The sequence below is a fragment of the Trachemys scripta genome, chromosome 20, assembly GCF_013100865.1.
Source record: "Trachemys scripta elegans isolate TJP31775 chromosome 20, CAS_Tse_1.0, whole genome shotgun sequence".
In the NCBI taxonomy this organism is placed as follows: Eukaryota; Metazoa; Chordata; order Testudines; family Emydidae; genus Trachemys; species Trachemys scripta.
This window is the reverse complement of record NC_048317.1, coordinates 1,982,428-1,998,218: the sequence shown is the minus strand read 5'-3', so window position 1 is coordinate 1,998,218 and position 15,791 is coordinate 1,982,428. Positions and strand designations below refer to the sequence as shown.

The window sequence follows — 15,791 nt, the reverse complement described above, 5'->3', positions numbered from 1 at the left end:
TTGATGCTCCTGGAGTAAAGGGAACGAATCATAACTGGGAACCAGAGTCCAGGTTTCTCCAGCTTTTCTGTGTAACAAAGATTGTTGCAGCTTTTCTCAATTGTGCTGCCCCTTCACCTTCGCTCGCGTGGTCTTTTCAACTCTGCAGTCACTTTACAGGCGGCTCTTTTATAATGCCAGACGACATCGCCTCCCACTCATTGGGAACCTCTATTCAGGCAGCCAGGCATCTTGTATCTTCCTCCTTTTCTTTGACTTTAGCTCGATTAAGCATTGTGCCAACGGCTTCAGAATTTCATCCACCACTCCCACAGGAGCCCTCTCCAGCTCATTATTTTAAACTGTATGATCACCAGGGGGACATTCTCTTCCCAGGCTTTTGCCCATAGCCTCATTACCTGACAGTTCTCTGAACAGAACTGCATAAACCTCTCATCTGCCCTGTGCTCAGAGTCTCCCCAGCCCTTTCAGAATGACTCTCCCCCACCCCCACCCCCACCCCTTTGTGTTTTTTTAGCATTCTCAGCAAGTTTTATTCCCCCCTACCTCCCTCCCCTCAGCTGAGCACCCTCCTGCCAGGTGCCCTGATTCTAGGGTGACCAGATGTCCCGATTTTATAGGGACAGTCCTGATTTTTGGGTCTTTTTCTTATATAGGCTCCAATTACCCCCCACCCCATGTCCTGATTTTTCACATTTGCTGTCTGGTCACCCTACCTGATTCCCATGGGATGGTAGAAAGCAATTCAACAAAGCTCAATAACTGACAGGCTTCCAGCATCAGGCACCAGATAAAAGATTCCAGGTGAATTAACATAATCCCAATTTTCCATTTAAAATCAGAAAGCACTCAGATGTGAACTGTGCATCCTTAATGCGTAATAATTCATCTGTAATGTGACTCTCAGAAGTATGCTGTGACGATGGCCTACAGTATAATATATATAGTAGTGTATGACTAATAGTGTAGATCATAGCATTTTCCCACTGCAGATCTCAAAGCACTTTATAAAGGAGGTCAGTATCATTATCCCTGTTTTACAGATGGGGAAACTGAGTCATGGAGCCATGAAGCAACTTGCCCAAGGTCACTCAGTGGCAAAGCCAAGTATTGAATGCAGGTCTCCTGAGCTAAAGTCTAGTGCCCTATCCATTGCGCAACGCTGCCTCCCTGAATGTTCAAAATCAAATGAACAAAGCCTTAAGCAACTACCGAAAAACTTTGCTTTCCCCCTTTGTAACTCCAGATTCTGATGTAATTTCAGGGATTCAGAGGCATATTTTCTTTAGAGTGGTGGGGGCCTGTGAGTGGAGTAGAAAGGTCCGGTTGCCCAGGAAGACTGGAATAAATGTTCACAAGCCCTTTGCAACTAAAGCACAAACACTTTAACCCAGCACGAACACACGGGTCTCATTCTTGCCGCTAGCAGAATGGATATGGGGTGAAATTATTCACCCCAGGCACAAGATCTAGGCACGACTTCAGCCCTCAAGACTGCAGGGGGAACTAGCTGGTGTTTGAAGCCTTATGCTGGCACCCATCCAGGAGGAGTAAGATCCCTTTACCAACTTTATTTTCCCAGCAATACCAGCCAGGAGATAGAGAATGAGGAAACTTCAGGCCAGCAAGAAGCTCAAGGTATTCCTGTGCGGCTTTGCATCACAAGTAAATGGTGCATTCCGTGTGTGCTGCCGTTCACGGGGTCAGGCAAAAGGAGCGAGAGGACAATGCTCAGAGCAGGCGCATGGAGGTGGTCAGTCAAAGGGAAGTAGATAAATGCCACTGGATAAATGGCACAGATTGGAAAGGAACTGCTGGAGGGAAGTCTAACAGCCTTGTGCTGCAGTGGCTGCATTTGAATGTCACCGTGAACTAAAGAACAAAGGAGGAGGGTTGTTCTCTGTGCCGTGTGCTGTGCCTCAGGGCCTGTTCTTCCCTCCATATGTGATATGAACTAAAGAAGCCTCTGTCTTCGCATGGCATTCAGATCCCAGACAGGTTCTGCATCACTAAACACAGGAACACGGGAGTTGCCTGACGGGACCGACACAGGCCTCCATCTCATGCAGGATCCTGTCTTTGATGGTGGCCAACACCAGCTGCTACAGAGGAAGTCGCAGGAAACTGAAACCCCACTGTAGCTGTTATGGGATAATCTGCTCCTCAGAGGAGTGCCGTCCTGATCCCCTTAGTTAAAAGTTGGCTCATACTCTGAAGCAGGAGAGTTTATGGCACTTCCAAAACTTGTCGCTATCTTTGTCACTCATGCTTGGTTGGCATTCTAGCCTTTGGAAGCACTAGAAAAGAGACTTGTGACTGTAAGCTCTTTGGGGCAGTGAGCGTATCTTTATGTGTGTACAGTGCTTAGCACTATAGGACCCTGATCCTGACTGGAGCATATGAGTGCTAGTGTAATAGACGTGTTTAATAACGATATGGTGGTGTAGCCTTTTATCACTGCTAATTGCTGTTTGCTTTAGTAGCTCTTTAAATTATATTTCAAAGGAAGAACAATTGGGCATATCTGTAGAGAAAATCTGAGCTGAGTCATGGAATTATTCATGCCACAGCTCTATTAGGCAATGTGTGAAAATCCTGCATTTTATTTATCACAGCCACCTTCTCTCCTTGTCGGAACAAACCAGCTCTGTCCATGGCAATATATTCGTGCCGTAAAATTATCAAGTTGTAGCAGAATATATAGTGTCTCCCTGGGCCTGAGAATTTCAATGCACCAGAGATGATTAAACATCTCAGGTTACACTTGGCATGTGAAACTTCCCTGTCTGCAATGAAAGCTAAAGAAAGAAAATTGTAATGTAAAGGAGACTAGTTCCTAGCTTCACAGTGTAGTGTGCTGACGGTGCTGACATGTGACTTAAGTGGTGACTGTTGCACATAAATAGGGAGGACAGAGGGCTTGGAAAGTGGGTTAGAACAGAACATCCCAAGTAGAATGAATGCAGAATGCTGTCATCAGAATAAAGATGCAGTACAGAACTGGGCCTACCCCATGCTTAAAGCTCTCCTGACTGTAATGTCACTTTTGGATTTGATTTAATGTTCAGACTAACAAATACCCTCTCATTGTTATTACTAAACATTGCAGTCCCATCAGGCCAGGGCTCTATTGTGGCACGTGCTGCACAAACATTATAAAAGGCAGTCCTTGCTCAAAGAGCTAACACTCTTGTGTGTTTTAAGACAGAGAGCACCCCAAAATCCCTCAAAGGCAGCACAAGCAGATGTATCCGCAGAGTCTCGGCGAACTTAGATACAAATAGCTTTAGGACCAAACTCAGCCTATCTGCTTCAGCAAAAATCCCTTATTCCTGACTCCACATTTATTCCATTTGGCAACACTGCCAGTAGCACAAATTTTTAACCTTGTTTTCAGCTGCTGAATTCCTCCTGGGTTTGTCTGTTTTTTTTAAAGTAGGCTCTGATGCTTTCTAGCTGTTATCTGTGTTGCACAGAAATTCTGACCAGTCCATGTTCTGAGAATGCAAAGAAAAAAAGCTGTCTAGACTGCATTACATTAAACCGTTAGCCAAGAAGAGAGAGCGAGAAGAATGTACAGCATTATAGGAGAGGGGAAATGCAGTGCATTGGATTAGTGGACTTAACACTCACAACCAACGATCTGTGCAATCTGGGGGGTTATTTCCTATTATGTTTCCATCAGAGACACTAGTAGTTTAGCTAGGTTGGCAAACCCCTTCCTTGCAAATGGTTGTAAAATAGCTATGATGGCTAATATGAAGGAGCTACATTCAACAGCTAGAAGGAGAGAAGTGGCTGAAAATATGATTTTCCCTATACCGACAAAGCACTTGAATTGTAAATGAAAAACACTGCCCTCTGCTGAAATGAGAGAATAAGCACTCCACAAACATTAGCTCTCTTTAAATGCCGGCTTTTCAGTTTCTTGGCAATATTGCAACAACAGATTATCATGGGGCAAGCCCACATTTTATTTAGCATGGTTAATTTAATGCAATTCTTTATCCATATTAAAGAAGTGCTCAGTTTACAAAAAGAAGAGAGAGACAGCTTTGCTGTAGATTGGTTGGGTTTTACTATTGCTCTGTGCATTATAGAATCAAAAAGGCTTTTGAAAGTCTTCTCAGAAGCAGGCTGAAGGTTTAAAAATCAATCCTCGTTTAGCTCTTTAAACAGAAAGGGTCCAGAGAAGGAGAAATCAAGATAAGAAGGAGGGGTTTGCACAGCAGGTAGAAAGCAGTAGGTGGCAAGGCACAAAATTAACAATCCAGCCTTTATTACAGGGCATTCATGACGGACCATATGGAACCTGGTACCAGAGTTAATGGCCCCATTACCATTAAGGATTGAGTGGTGAAACTCACCCCATGCAGAGTCCATCCAAGGCCTATGCATCATTTCAGTTCTACATAAACCGACTGAATTTCACTTTGTGCAAAGGTGTCTATGGATCAGTGCACACAGTCTTGAGAAAGTGTCTGTTTCATTCAAGGAAGCAGCAGCAGCTGCTGCACACAAGCGGTTATATTTATTTCAGTTGTATTCCTATTCCTGTGTTTAACTGGGCTCAGTTTTCAAGTTTCATCTTAACATCCTATGTGAGTTTCTCAAGAAGAAGCTGAGATCAAACAATTAGACTTCTCTGCAATAAAGAAGTAATGTTGTTATTCAAATATATTGAGAACTAATATGCCACCAACAGTTTATTCTGCTACCTGTACAGTCTGCTGAAATCACTAAAATATGCTCTCTGACACAAAGGATCTTGTGACCTGAAATAACATTTTCAGTTATAAAAAGCTGGAGCAATGGGTGCATGGTGTTGGAAATACAGAAAGAGCCACAAAAGCAGAAAAGTGATTTAAAAAAAAAAAAGAAGAAGTTTTAACTTGCAAAAATGCAACATGCAAACAAGCAGAGACTCCCAAGGAAATCAATTTCCCTGTGGGGGCTTGTGTCTCCCATTGATACAAGAGGGGACCAGATTCTGATCTCATTTACCCCTTTGTAAATTGGAAGTAACTCCACTGACTTCTAAAGAGTCACTCCAGATTTACATCAGTTGTGTAAATGGGTCAGAATCTGGGCCAAGGTGCATTTTGCAGTCAGGCTGGCATTGACACTAACTCAGCCCAGTGGAATTCAAGTTTCGGTTCTTTCTGTTTACACCTCCCGTTAAAGAATAAAATGGCTGGACTTTGTGCAGTCAGCTTGGCTGGAAGGGAAGATTCCTCAAGTTAATGTTTTCTAAGTCTGCATGATGATCCCAGGTGGCAGGAAGCCACTTGTCTAAAGCTATTTGCTTCGGGGGGGGGGACATATTGATCTTCATTCAGCTTGTGTCTGCTCCTACACACCAATGTTTCATCGCATCACCAGTCACTGAAAGAAATTTCTCATTGTTTTACAGTCAGTGATTCCCAAATTCAAAGACAAGTGTTAGGCCCATTCGGCTGTAGGGACACACAACGGACTCGGGAGAGTTGCTGCAAACTGCGTGGCATTGAGTCTGATCTCACTCACACCAGTGTAAATCCGGCACCACTGAAGCCAGCGGGGCTCCACTGGCAGAAAACTGGAGTTAATTGGAGTCTGGCCCTCTGTCTGTGTGTGTAGGATTAGGAGAGGCTTATACAAAATAACTATGTAAATAAGATGTTTTCATAATAGAAGGATGAATAGGGTTGGTCTCTATCCCGTATACACCCTGGATTAAGGGCAAAGAACTCCCCTGAACACAAACCATTAAACCGTTACCTACTGGCTTGGGGCCAGCAGCTACACTATTTACCAAAAGGCAGGCAAAACTTAGCAACCCCTCACACCTGTGAACTCCTGTTCTACAGCCCTGCAATAATTCAGTCCAGCCCTTCCCTCACTCTCTCACTGAAACAAGAATTTCTCCAAACTATTAATCAAGCCTGAGCTGAATAGAATAATACTTGACCAGCCTTTCTGAGAATTACCTCCTGCAGCCTTCACAAATCCCATAGCATTCAGTGCAGATCCCTGCTGGAAGACATCTCTCTCGCCTCGGGAAATCTGGGTTTTTAAAAAATAAAACTTCCTTTGCTGAAACTAGAAATCTGGTTTTAAAAATATCCCAGACACACAGTAATAAGCCCTGAAAAAGCTGATCTCACAGGGAAGGATAATTATTCTCCAAATTTATTTTCTACGTATTTGTATAAAATAATCAATGATCATTTTCCCCTGCCGACTACAATCCAATTGTCTCTCTCTCCTGCATTACTTGCAAATCACCCAAACAATCGATGCCCTGACCTCTTCCCTTACCCGACACAATTTAAAAAGAGAAAATAAGAGACAAAGCCCTATAATTCAGCTATCTAAGAGCGTTTCTTTAAAAGTTCAGTCAGGGCCCGATCCTGTTATTAGTGACGTAGATGACAAAATTCCCATTGACTTCAGTGACACAGGATGGGGCCCTTCTATCACGCTTGAAATATAACAATCTATGGAAATAAATAAAAAGAAAACTGTAATCTTAGTAACAACAAAAAAATATAAAGCTGAAGAAAAACGAAGGGGAAAGTGAATCCTTTCAAATATTCAGAAAACACAATGAAATTTGCTCCAGACAATAGCTCCCTTGTATGCAGAGAGGAGGATGTGGTATGTATGTACTGAGGGTTCTGGTGACAATATAAGAAATGAAAGCACAAGTTCAACTAATTTGCACCTACATATCACTGAGCACTTCAGAAAAAGGTATAGTCCTGCAGCCCTTATTCACTGCAGTAATCCACTAAAGCCGGCAGGATAACCCATCTACATTAAGGCAGTCGGATTGGGCTCAGGACATGTATAGTGCAGGTGCTACATAATAACAAAAGACCAGACAACCAAAAATTGCAAACATTAAAATAGTGGATTAAATTCTACCACTCACTCTCCTCTTGTATATTATTATTTATTAGTAGTCTTGTGTTCATATTGGCTGGTTCATATCTACGTAGGTTTTGCTTTCTGGTCTTGCATTGACATAATTCTGAGTAGTTTCTGAAGCAACTAAAATTCATTTGTTAAAAACAGTACATGCTTGAAATCTTAAGTGTGACGTCATCTCCAGTAATGACACTTCGCATCGTTACGGTTAGTAACTTCAGGCATTACAAGATGGCATCACGCTCTCGTGTATCACTCATGAAGAGTGCTGCTGCTGCTTTTTTAATCTAAAAGAAAGGCCAGATAAATACGCTGTTTAAAATAGCTTAATCATATTATACACATTCAGAGCAGCAGCTTTTACTACATATTGGGCATGACGCTGCAAATACTTATTATCAAGTGCAGCACTTACTACCAGGAGTAGTTCCATTGATTACATTCACATCCAGCGTCTGACTATCACAAACCACTGAGGGCTAAATTCTCTTCAGTCGCATGGGTGTAAATCTGGAGTAATTCCACTTAAGTCAGTGGAGTTACTCTGCATTTACCCCAGTATGACTGGGAGCTGAATCCAGCCACTTGACTGTATAGAAGATCTATTCTGAGGTTTCTGTGTAATATTTGAAAATATTTGATGGATCACATAAAATTCAAATCAATATTGAAAATGCTGGGGAAAACTCCCATTTAATAATTTTTAAAAGGCATGTATTTTCTGCATTACCGATCTCTTCCCTCCCTCCTTTCCCCCATTATGAGGATCTGAGAGAGAGAGAATGCACTTTCTGGCTCTTCCCTTCCTTGTCCTGGATGCCTTCCCTAGAATTCAAATGGCACATATTCAATTGTCAGTTTTGTTTGAAACCAAACTAGCCTTTAAAACTTGACTGTTTTTAAAGCACAAAGGCTACCTCTTCAGATTTCCATGTCCCAGTGTACTCTATTCATTAAAAGCGGGATTTGGAATGGGTGTAGCTGTGGACAAACTGGCAGGCAAATTAATGCAGAGAGAAAAATCTGCATTTTTCAACTGAACCCAAGGGGAGGAAAATATGATGCCAATTTTAAACAAATGGCGCTACGGCATTTGTAGCTTTCCTTACACCCTCAGTCACCTGTCTGCATTTGACCTTTCTTATTTCATTGACCAAAACCAAGTTATGCTCTGCCAGAGGCAGGCGTTTGGCTTTTTTAAGTTTAGAAATTAAAAGCAGCCCTTTCCGATCAACCCTTACCAACACTGATGGGAGCTGTGGGCAGGGGTGCTTGCAGGGAAGGAAGGCCAGACTGCCCACTGTGGCGTCATTTATGCCAGGCTAGTATGAGAGTAAAGCCCTGCCCGTCTGAATGGCAGCATTCGGCACTGGTATAGGGGAGGGCAAGGCAACGGCAAATCAGACCTACAGTGTCTCCGCCAGTGAGACTGATCCAGGGGGAAGGTTCATGATGATTTTTTTTAGTAGCACCTGAATGTGAAATGTCCCTTTCTTCTCTGCTCTTGCAGCAAGTGCCTGGAGCCTTTTCAAGCTCCAGCAGAAAATACTTTTCTTGGGTGGTTGAAGCCGCTCGGCCTTGGAGTCTATTGCTGAATGATTCCATTGAGCAACAGCGAGGTCCCAAGAAGATGGGCCTAATCCTCCGTGGCGCTGAGCACCCTCCCCTCCCAGTGACTCCAATAAGCTCCCCTGCAAGTGTCTGCTTGAGTATCTCCGAAGGCCGGGCAAATCAGGGAGCAGCTTGCAGCTCTGATGAGCTAGGCAGATGACAGTGCAAAGCATTGTGGGTCAAGTGACCGAGCCTGATTCTCCACTGCCCTACACCTTGTGCAGTCCTTAAATCGCTACCAAGTCAGAATGGCAGCATCTGACAGCCCCTTGTTCAGCACGACATGGCTGCACCAAGTGCCTGGTAGTGGAGAAAGTTGGATCACAAGTTGCAACTCCCAATGCCCATCCAGTGGCAGGACTGGAACCCGAGACGCCTGTCCCCTTTCAGATGAAACTTCCGTGGACTTCGGTGGGAATGTAGCCTGAGTAAGGACTGTCGGGCGAGCTACAGTGGGGTTCTGCTCCACAGAGCTGACGGAGACGCGCAGAATCATGGAGCCCAGGCAGGGGTCTGCACCCTCCCCGTGCTACAGAGTTTCCACCACCCTGGTAGAAGAGGGGCATTTCAGAGCCGGGGATCTGGATTTAGGAAGCTGGCCCTGCCGCTGGATCCAGGCAGGCGTCTCCTGAGCCTTCCCCCTCCATCCATGATGGTCTGCACAGGAGACGGCCTCGGTGGAGACAACTGCAGCATCAGGCCTCAGGGCCACAGTCTCCTATTCCCAGACCCAGCAGGCGCTCCGCCTCCCTGCCTCAGGCCATCAGTCCCCAGGGCAGGCTAGGCCATTCCATGGGGGCAGAGATTGCACCTGGGGAAGTAACTGCCTCTCGTGACAACGGCAGGATTTTATTTGTGGTCCAGCTCCGTTGTTTTCCGCGGACAGACATTGGTGCGGGCTGCTGGCAAGTTGCATTTGGGTAACTAAGGCCCTGTTCCGCTCTGTTTTCCTCCCCACAGCCCTGCCATTGACAACGATTCAGCCACAGCCCAGAGGGTCCCTTTGTAAAACTCCAAGGACAGTTGTGTCACGTGGCCGAGAGCAAACCCCTGGCTTTGTGCACCAAAAACACACAACCAAAAACCGCAGGGGCTGCCTGCATCTGGCCTCGAGCCCTTCGCTAAACCAGAGACTTCAGAACCGCATCTTTAAGTAAAGAGCGCTTGGGACTCGCTCCTGCATGCCCGGCTGTGCCATCACTTTAGGTAACATTATTAAACCTCCCGGTAACCTCAGTTATTCCACAGACCAAACTTGGCAGCCAGGAACCGCTGTCTGGCGTTAGCTGCCAGGGGCGGAGAGTCAGCGGGAGTCGCGGCATTTGATCCCTCGCCTTTTAGGGCTGTAGCCCCCCCACCCCCTTCACACCTCAGCCTCCAGAAAATCAAACTACGAGCAGCTCCAGTGCCCCGGGGCGCTGCTGCACCCCCCAGCTCCCCACCACGCCCCGCTGAGCGCTTGGGACCCGCCAGAGCCAAGGGCGTGAACCCAGGACCCCCCGAGCCCCCCCCCCCCCTCCCTATCGCTTACCCCCCCCCCCGCGTGCACACAGCCCCTCTCCTGCTCTGGGGCCCCCCAGGCCAGCACCCCGCCTCCAAAACACCGAGCCGAGGAGAAGCCGCCGCCCAAACTTTCCCTTCTGCAAAGCCCCTTCCCGGGCCGGGCCGCTGCCTGGGACCCCCGCTGGGCCCTGGGACCCCCCTTCGCAGAGAGAGGGGGCACTGGGGGCAGCTCTGCCTCCTCGCCACAGTCCCCGACAAGCCCGCAGCTGGTGTCTCGCCCTGCGCCTTCGATACCTGAAGCGTCCTGCAGCCCCTGCGCGCTCCCCGCCCCATCGCTGCGGGCAGAGAGACCCCCTGGACACATCGCCTCGTGCGCCCGCAGCAGCCCAGCGCCCCCCGCCTCCTGGAGCAGCCGAACCAGTCTGTGCGTCTCGGACCCTCCCCACCGAACCGGCCCCGCAGCCGCCCGTCCTCCGGCTCGGCCCGGCCCGGCACTTCCTCCTGGAAAGTGCACTTGGCTCGCCAGGGAGACGCCGAAACCCCAGCAAATCTGGGGCAAGCCCCGTCCACGCAAGCAGCCCCCCGGGGGGCGAACGCAGCACCCGCCGCCCTTACCTATCCGGATGACATGGGGCATCCCATGCGAAGACTGCATCCAAAAACTGCCCACCAGGAGCCCGACCCAGTATTCCACAAGCACACTCCGCAGAGCGAGCCAGAAATGGGGCATCGTTGGGGGAAAACGCCTCCCGGCAAGTGGAGCGTGGGGGGTCCCCTCGCGACCCTACGACTTGAGGGCGAGCTGGGTGTCCTGGCGGTGCCCGGGGTCTAGGCGGAGCTGGCAGGCCGGGGCGAGGGGAGGCTGCCCATGGCACATCTTACTGGACTCCGCAGCCTGGGCTGTAAGTCCCCCAGAAGCCCGCGGGCTGGTGCCTGGGCCGAGCGGGGCTTCACCTGCAGAAAAGCTCTGACTGCTCCGTCTCAGCCTGCCGGAGTCTCTCTGTCCCCTCCTACCACTGATGCTATCGCTGGTGAGCACAAAGCCCTGGAGTGGAGTCTTGCACACGCACACACACACGCACACACACACACACACTACACGGGGGAGGGGGGCAGAGTTTGGAGGGGAATGAAAACCCCCAAGCGCAGCCCCCAGGGGAGGGGCAGGCGGGCGTCTCAGCTTCTCGGGGGACAATCAGAGGCAATTGCTCAGGCCCCCGGGAGCTGCCCGTCGGGGGGGCGCAGGACTCGTCCCGGCCCGCTCAGGTACCGGGACACGCGCAGCCCTGCGCCCGGGCGCAGCGGTACGCGCTGGGGAGGGGGGGGCTCTTCCGCGGCTGCGGAGCCCGCGCAGCCTGGGACCCGCGGGAGGGGGCGCGAGCCTGGGGGGCTGCTCCCGGCCGCGTGCGAGCCTGTCACCCTCCCTCGAGCCCTGGGCTGAGTTGGGGGGGGGCGCAGCAGTGGGGTGCCCGGGGAGAGGTGTCCCTGCAGGAGGGCTGGGTGGGGGCACAGGCGGGAGAGGGAGCCCCCCTCAGGCAGCCCGGACAGTGACCGTGGGAAACTTCTCCAGGGGACCGCGAGCTCGCTCCGGGCCGGGATGGAGCTGCCTTGCAGGGAGGGGGCGGGGGGTGCAGCCTCTCTCCGCCTCGCAGCATCACTTCAGCCTGGAGCAGGGAGACCCGTCTGGGCAGCGCCTCCTGGCTCCTGGCCTGGCTCGCCTCTTGCTTAGGGCATTGCATGAGGTTAGAGGTAAGGGAAAGGGCAGAGACTGGGCAGCCTGAGTTTATTGGCAGGGAGGAGCTGGCAGGTAAAGGGGATGGGGCTGAGGACCAGAATACTAGCTACAAAATAAGCTCCTCTGGTGGGAGGTGACAGGAATCCCAGAGCTGCAGGGAGAAGCGCTGCGAAGCAGCCCGGAGTTCTGCAGTTAGAGGAGTTTAATGACCTCCGTGACAGACACAAAGGGCTGGAAATTCACTAGATAACGCGGGCGTTTATTTCTCTCTTTTAAATAGTTTGATCTAGTCCATCATCCCCAATCGCTCGCATTTGCCAACTGTCTGCAACTGCATTGCCTGGCACCTCTGAGGAGCAAATCTTTAATTTTCTTACAAACGTACTAATAGTCTGTAACTATTCATCCTTTTCATTTTCCTTGTCTCTTCAGTTCCTCAGTGGTAGGCTCACAACCCCCTAGCATTGTAGGGAATGCTAATATCTCTGGCCTATCGCTGAGCAATTAACACAGCACTAGCCCTCGTGAACCCCCATTTATCATTCATATCCTTAAAGAAAGTGAGGAAAAGCCACCCCCAACCCTGTCAGCCTTAAGTACAGAAGGAAAGCTTCTGATTTTTATGTTTTGCAGCAATTAGTGAGCACATCTGTGTAGCACAGCAGGTTAGCCCGGTATCCATATGTGCCCACCACCGGGGTATCTGATCACCTGTATGTGTCTCTAGACTATAGAATTAGTAACTGGTGGGGACAGCAGCTAGAATATATTGCTTAGGCTACAGACAAATTACCAAAATTATGACACAGGCTTTGGGCCTAATTTCACAAGGGAAGTGACTTTTTCTCAGTCTGGCCCCATTGAGTGATTAGGTCAATTACTAAGCAGTGGGGGCAGGGCTCTCCAGCTGTCATTTGCACAGGTGTTCAATCCTAGAGAAATGCTAATAGCTGATAGCACTGTGGGTAGGCAGAGGCTCTGAGCTCCTGGGGGATTTCATTACCTACATTGGGGGTATACATGTAGGTGTTTCAAGCAAAGACCATTTCGATCATCTCCTGACAGTGCTTTGATGGTACCTAGACGGTTAAAGATTCAGGGAAAGGGCATGGAGGAAAAGTCTCCCTGCTAATGGCTGATATGAGGGACAACTGTAGCTCTTTATAAAGGGCATGAGCTGGGGGCTACTTGTACTGAAACACAAGACAGATGTGTTTGGGGGAAGGAAGAGAGGCAGCTAGTCCGTGTTGCTGTCACTCTGGGCAGGTTGTAGAGAAGGGGGGTTGATTTTTATTTAAGTCAGGCCAGTGGGTTGTGCCTCTATCTTAGGTGTAAAAGCCAGTTGCAGGTGGATGTGTTGGGTTAGTTTGTTAGTGGGTAAGGATTGTCTCTTGGTGCTGGGTGCTGCACGTACCCAGAGTATGGGCCCCTGATCCTGAGTGGAACCTATGGATAGGTGCAGTGTAATATAAATATTAATCACAGAGCATGCGTGCAGTTTATCTTTTGCTGTTTGATTGGAGTTGGATAGGGTGACCAGCTAGCAAGTGTGAAAAATCAGGATGGGAGGGGGATAATAAGGGGCTATATAAGAAAAAGCCCCAAATATGGGGTCTGTCCCTATAAAATTGGGACATCTGGTCACCCTAGGGTTGTGTGGTATGCAGTGGCCATGGATGGTGCAAGCTTTCGTGGAGAGAGCTCTGCATTATTAGTTGAGGCAGAGAGGGGAGAGAGAGAGAGAGAGAGCTGGAAACAACAACAAAAATGTAACCCAGGCAAACAAAAATGCCTGCAATGTCTAGCAGCAGAAAATGTGGTATATAGGGGCTTTCTGGGTTCATATCTTCTGCCCATCCATATAGAAGCTGAGAGTCTTGCAAGGTAAAAAATTGAACAGGGTGGCCATTCCTTGATCTAGTTTCCTTCCCATCCTCCCTTTTATTCCTGAAGCCCCACCCTGGCTCTCTCACTGGTTGGCCTACTCTCCGCACCCTTCTCTCTTGCATAGGCAACTTAATAGCGTCGTTTTTTTCTGGCCTATGCTCCCACCAGAGAAAATTCCACTCTCACGCCAAATGTCAGCCTGGGATTGTTCTATGTCACGATCAATAACAAAACAGTTTGAAACCCCAGCTCAGAGTCCTTGTCCTAATCACATCCGAATGTTTTTAGGAAGAGAGCATGTAATTCTACGTATGTCTTTTTACATACAAATTCCCACTGAAACATGCTGCAGTAGATGTATTTAACACACCTGTGTGGAATGACCTACTGATAATGGGCCAGATTCATACATTGACTGCAGTGGAGATACACCAACGATGAATTATTCTATAGCTGTGGCAATAACTTAACAATTGTAAACATTATGAAAACTGCTCTGTGAAATGCAGAATTAATGTTGCACATCCCAGTTAACTGAATTTCAACAAAACATAATTATTTACACAATGCATGTAAGGTGCTGTACAAAATAAAAAAAAAATCCAAAACAACTCATTCCTTGTCTTGAAGACCTTACTGTCTGTCTAAGCCCACAATACAAATTGACCTGGGAGACTCAAAAGAGAATGGAGTGGTATCATCACAAGTTGTTAGAACACCTTACAGAAATCTGATTGTTCCATTGTCCTTCACTAGAATAGCATAACGTTGTTTTACAATTCTTATGTGGTTTCCATTGATTGTGGTAAAATCTATTTGCATAATGCACAAATATAGTGAAAATAGTTTTATGGCAGTAATTCATTATTTCACAGTATATCACATAACCAATTAATGCAAATTATATACTGTATTTACAGTGCATAAACATAGAATACTTTTTATTTGTATGAATTAGGAAGTTGTGTGCTCACAAGTAGCTTAAGGTGTCATGACATTTTTTTAGACTCTTTTTTACTACATGTTTTTGCAGTGGTTACGCATAGTAGTTCATGCTGTATTTGTTATACTGATAGGACTATGACACTCATGAACATGTTACATTGATTGTATACGTAAGAACCTTAATGTTCTCTCACCCACAGGCAACCCGGAAGATTTATGGAAGTTCTAAATGCCATTAATTTTAATGCAAAGCTTTTTCTCTTCAAGTATAAAAGGAACTGCTTACAAAAGAGGACAAAATGTTGAAACATTTTATTAATATCTAGAAAAAAACTGCTGATCAGTGAAGGACACTTTCAAATAAGATTAATGTTTCAGACAACCTAAGAAGGATGAAACTCACACAAAGAGACATGATATAAGCACTTCTACCTTCAGGACATTTTTTCTATACTGTAGAAGGGAAAAAAAGACCATTTAAAAAAACAAACAGACCCCAAAACAATGGTTGTTTAAACTGGTTCATTTGAATTAGCCACGTGCACGTGAATTTTGTTTAGATTTATATGTATTGGGTATAATATAACCACAATCAATGTGAGATATGAGGCCCAGTGCTCACATTACTGAGATTCATGTGCTAAAGTCTTATAAAATACTACAGAGTAAATATGCAGGATTTGGCAAGTACAGATTCCTAGGTCTTGAGTGCCCTCTACTGAAATATTTTCAGCTATCCTTTAAGTTTGACAGTTAGCAGCTTGATTGATAGGTTTGGTAAATTAAATTCACTTTAATGGTTCACAGGTTCACCCGTTATGGAAGATTCTTCTTTCCTTTCTCACACCCCAATTAAACACTTTTTTTTTTTACCCTGTCTGTTTTCTATTCTAACCTCTCCTCCAGCTTCCTATATGCCACAATACAGGCGGTGGAGAGAGCCCTTTGGCCAGGGGGAGGGAGTGTGGGTTTGGAGACAATCTGGGAATTAAGTATCAGAGGGGTAGCCATGTTAGTCTGAATCTGTAAAAGGCAACAGAGGGTCCTGTGGCACCTTTGAGACTAACAGAAGTATTGGGAGCATAAGCTTTCGTGGGTATGAACCTCACTTCTTCAGATGCAAGTGAAGAAGTGAGGTTCTTACCCACGAAAGCTTATGCTCCCAATACTTCTGTTAGTCTCAAAGGTGCCACAGGAG

The 15,791-nt window shown here is 47.1% G+C and overlaps 1 protein-coding gene across 2 annotated transcripts in view; it reads right to left on the bottom strand.

The window, feature by feature from the left end:
* The window catches only part of GRIK3 (glutamate ionotropic receptor kainate type subunit 3), a 225,830-nt gene extending 214,744 nt beyond the window's left edge, over positions 1-11,086 (bottom strand). For both annotated transcript variants that reach the window (XM_034754116.1, XM_034754115.1), the window contains exon 1: positions 10,642-11,086. In XM_034754116.1, coding sequence (XP_034610007.1) covers positions 10,642-10,756 — 115 coding nt within the window. In that variant the 5' untranslated portion in view covers positions 10,757-11,086. The remainder of the gene's footprint in view (positions 1-10,641) is intronic.
* Positions 11,087-15,791: the final 4,705 nt, after the last annotated feature.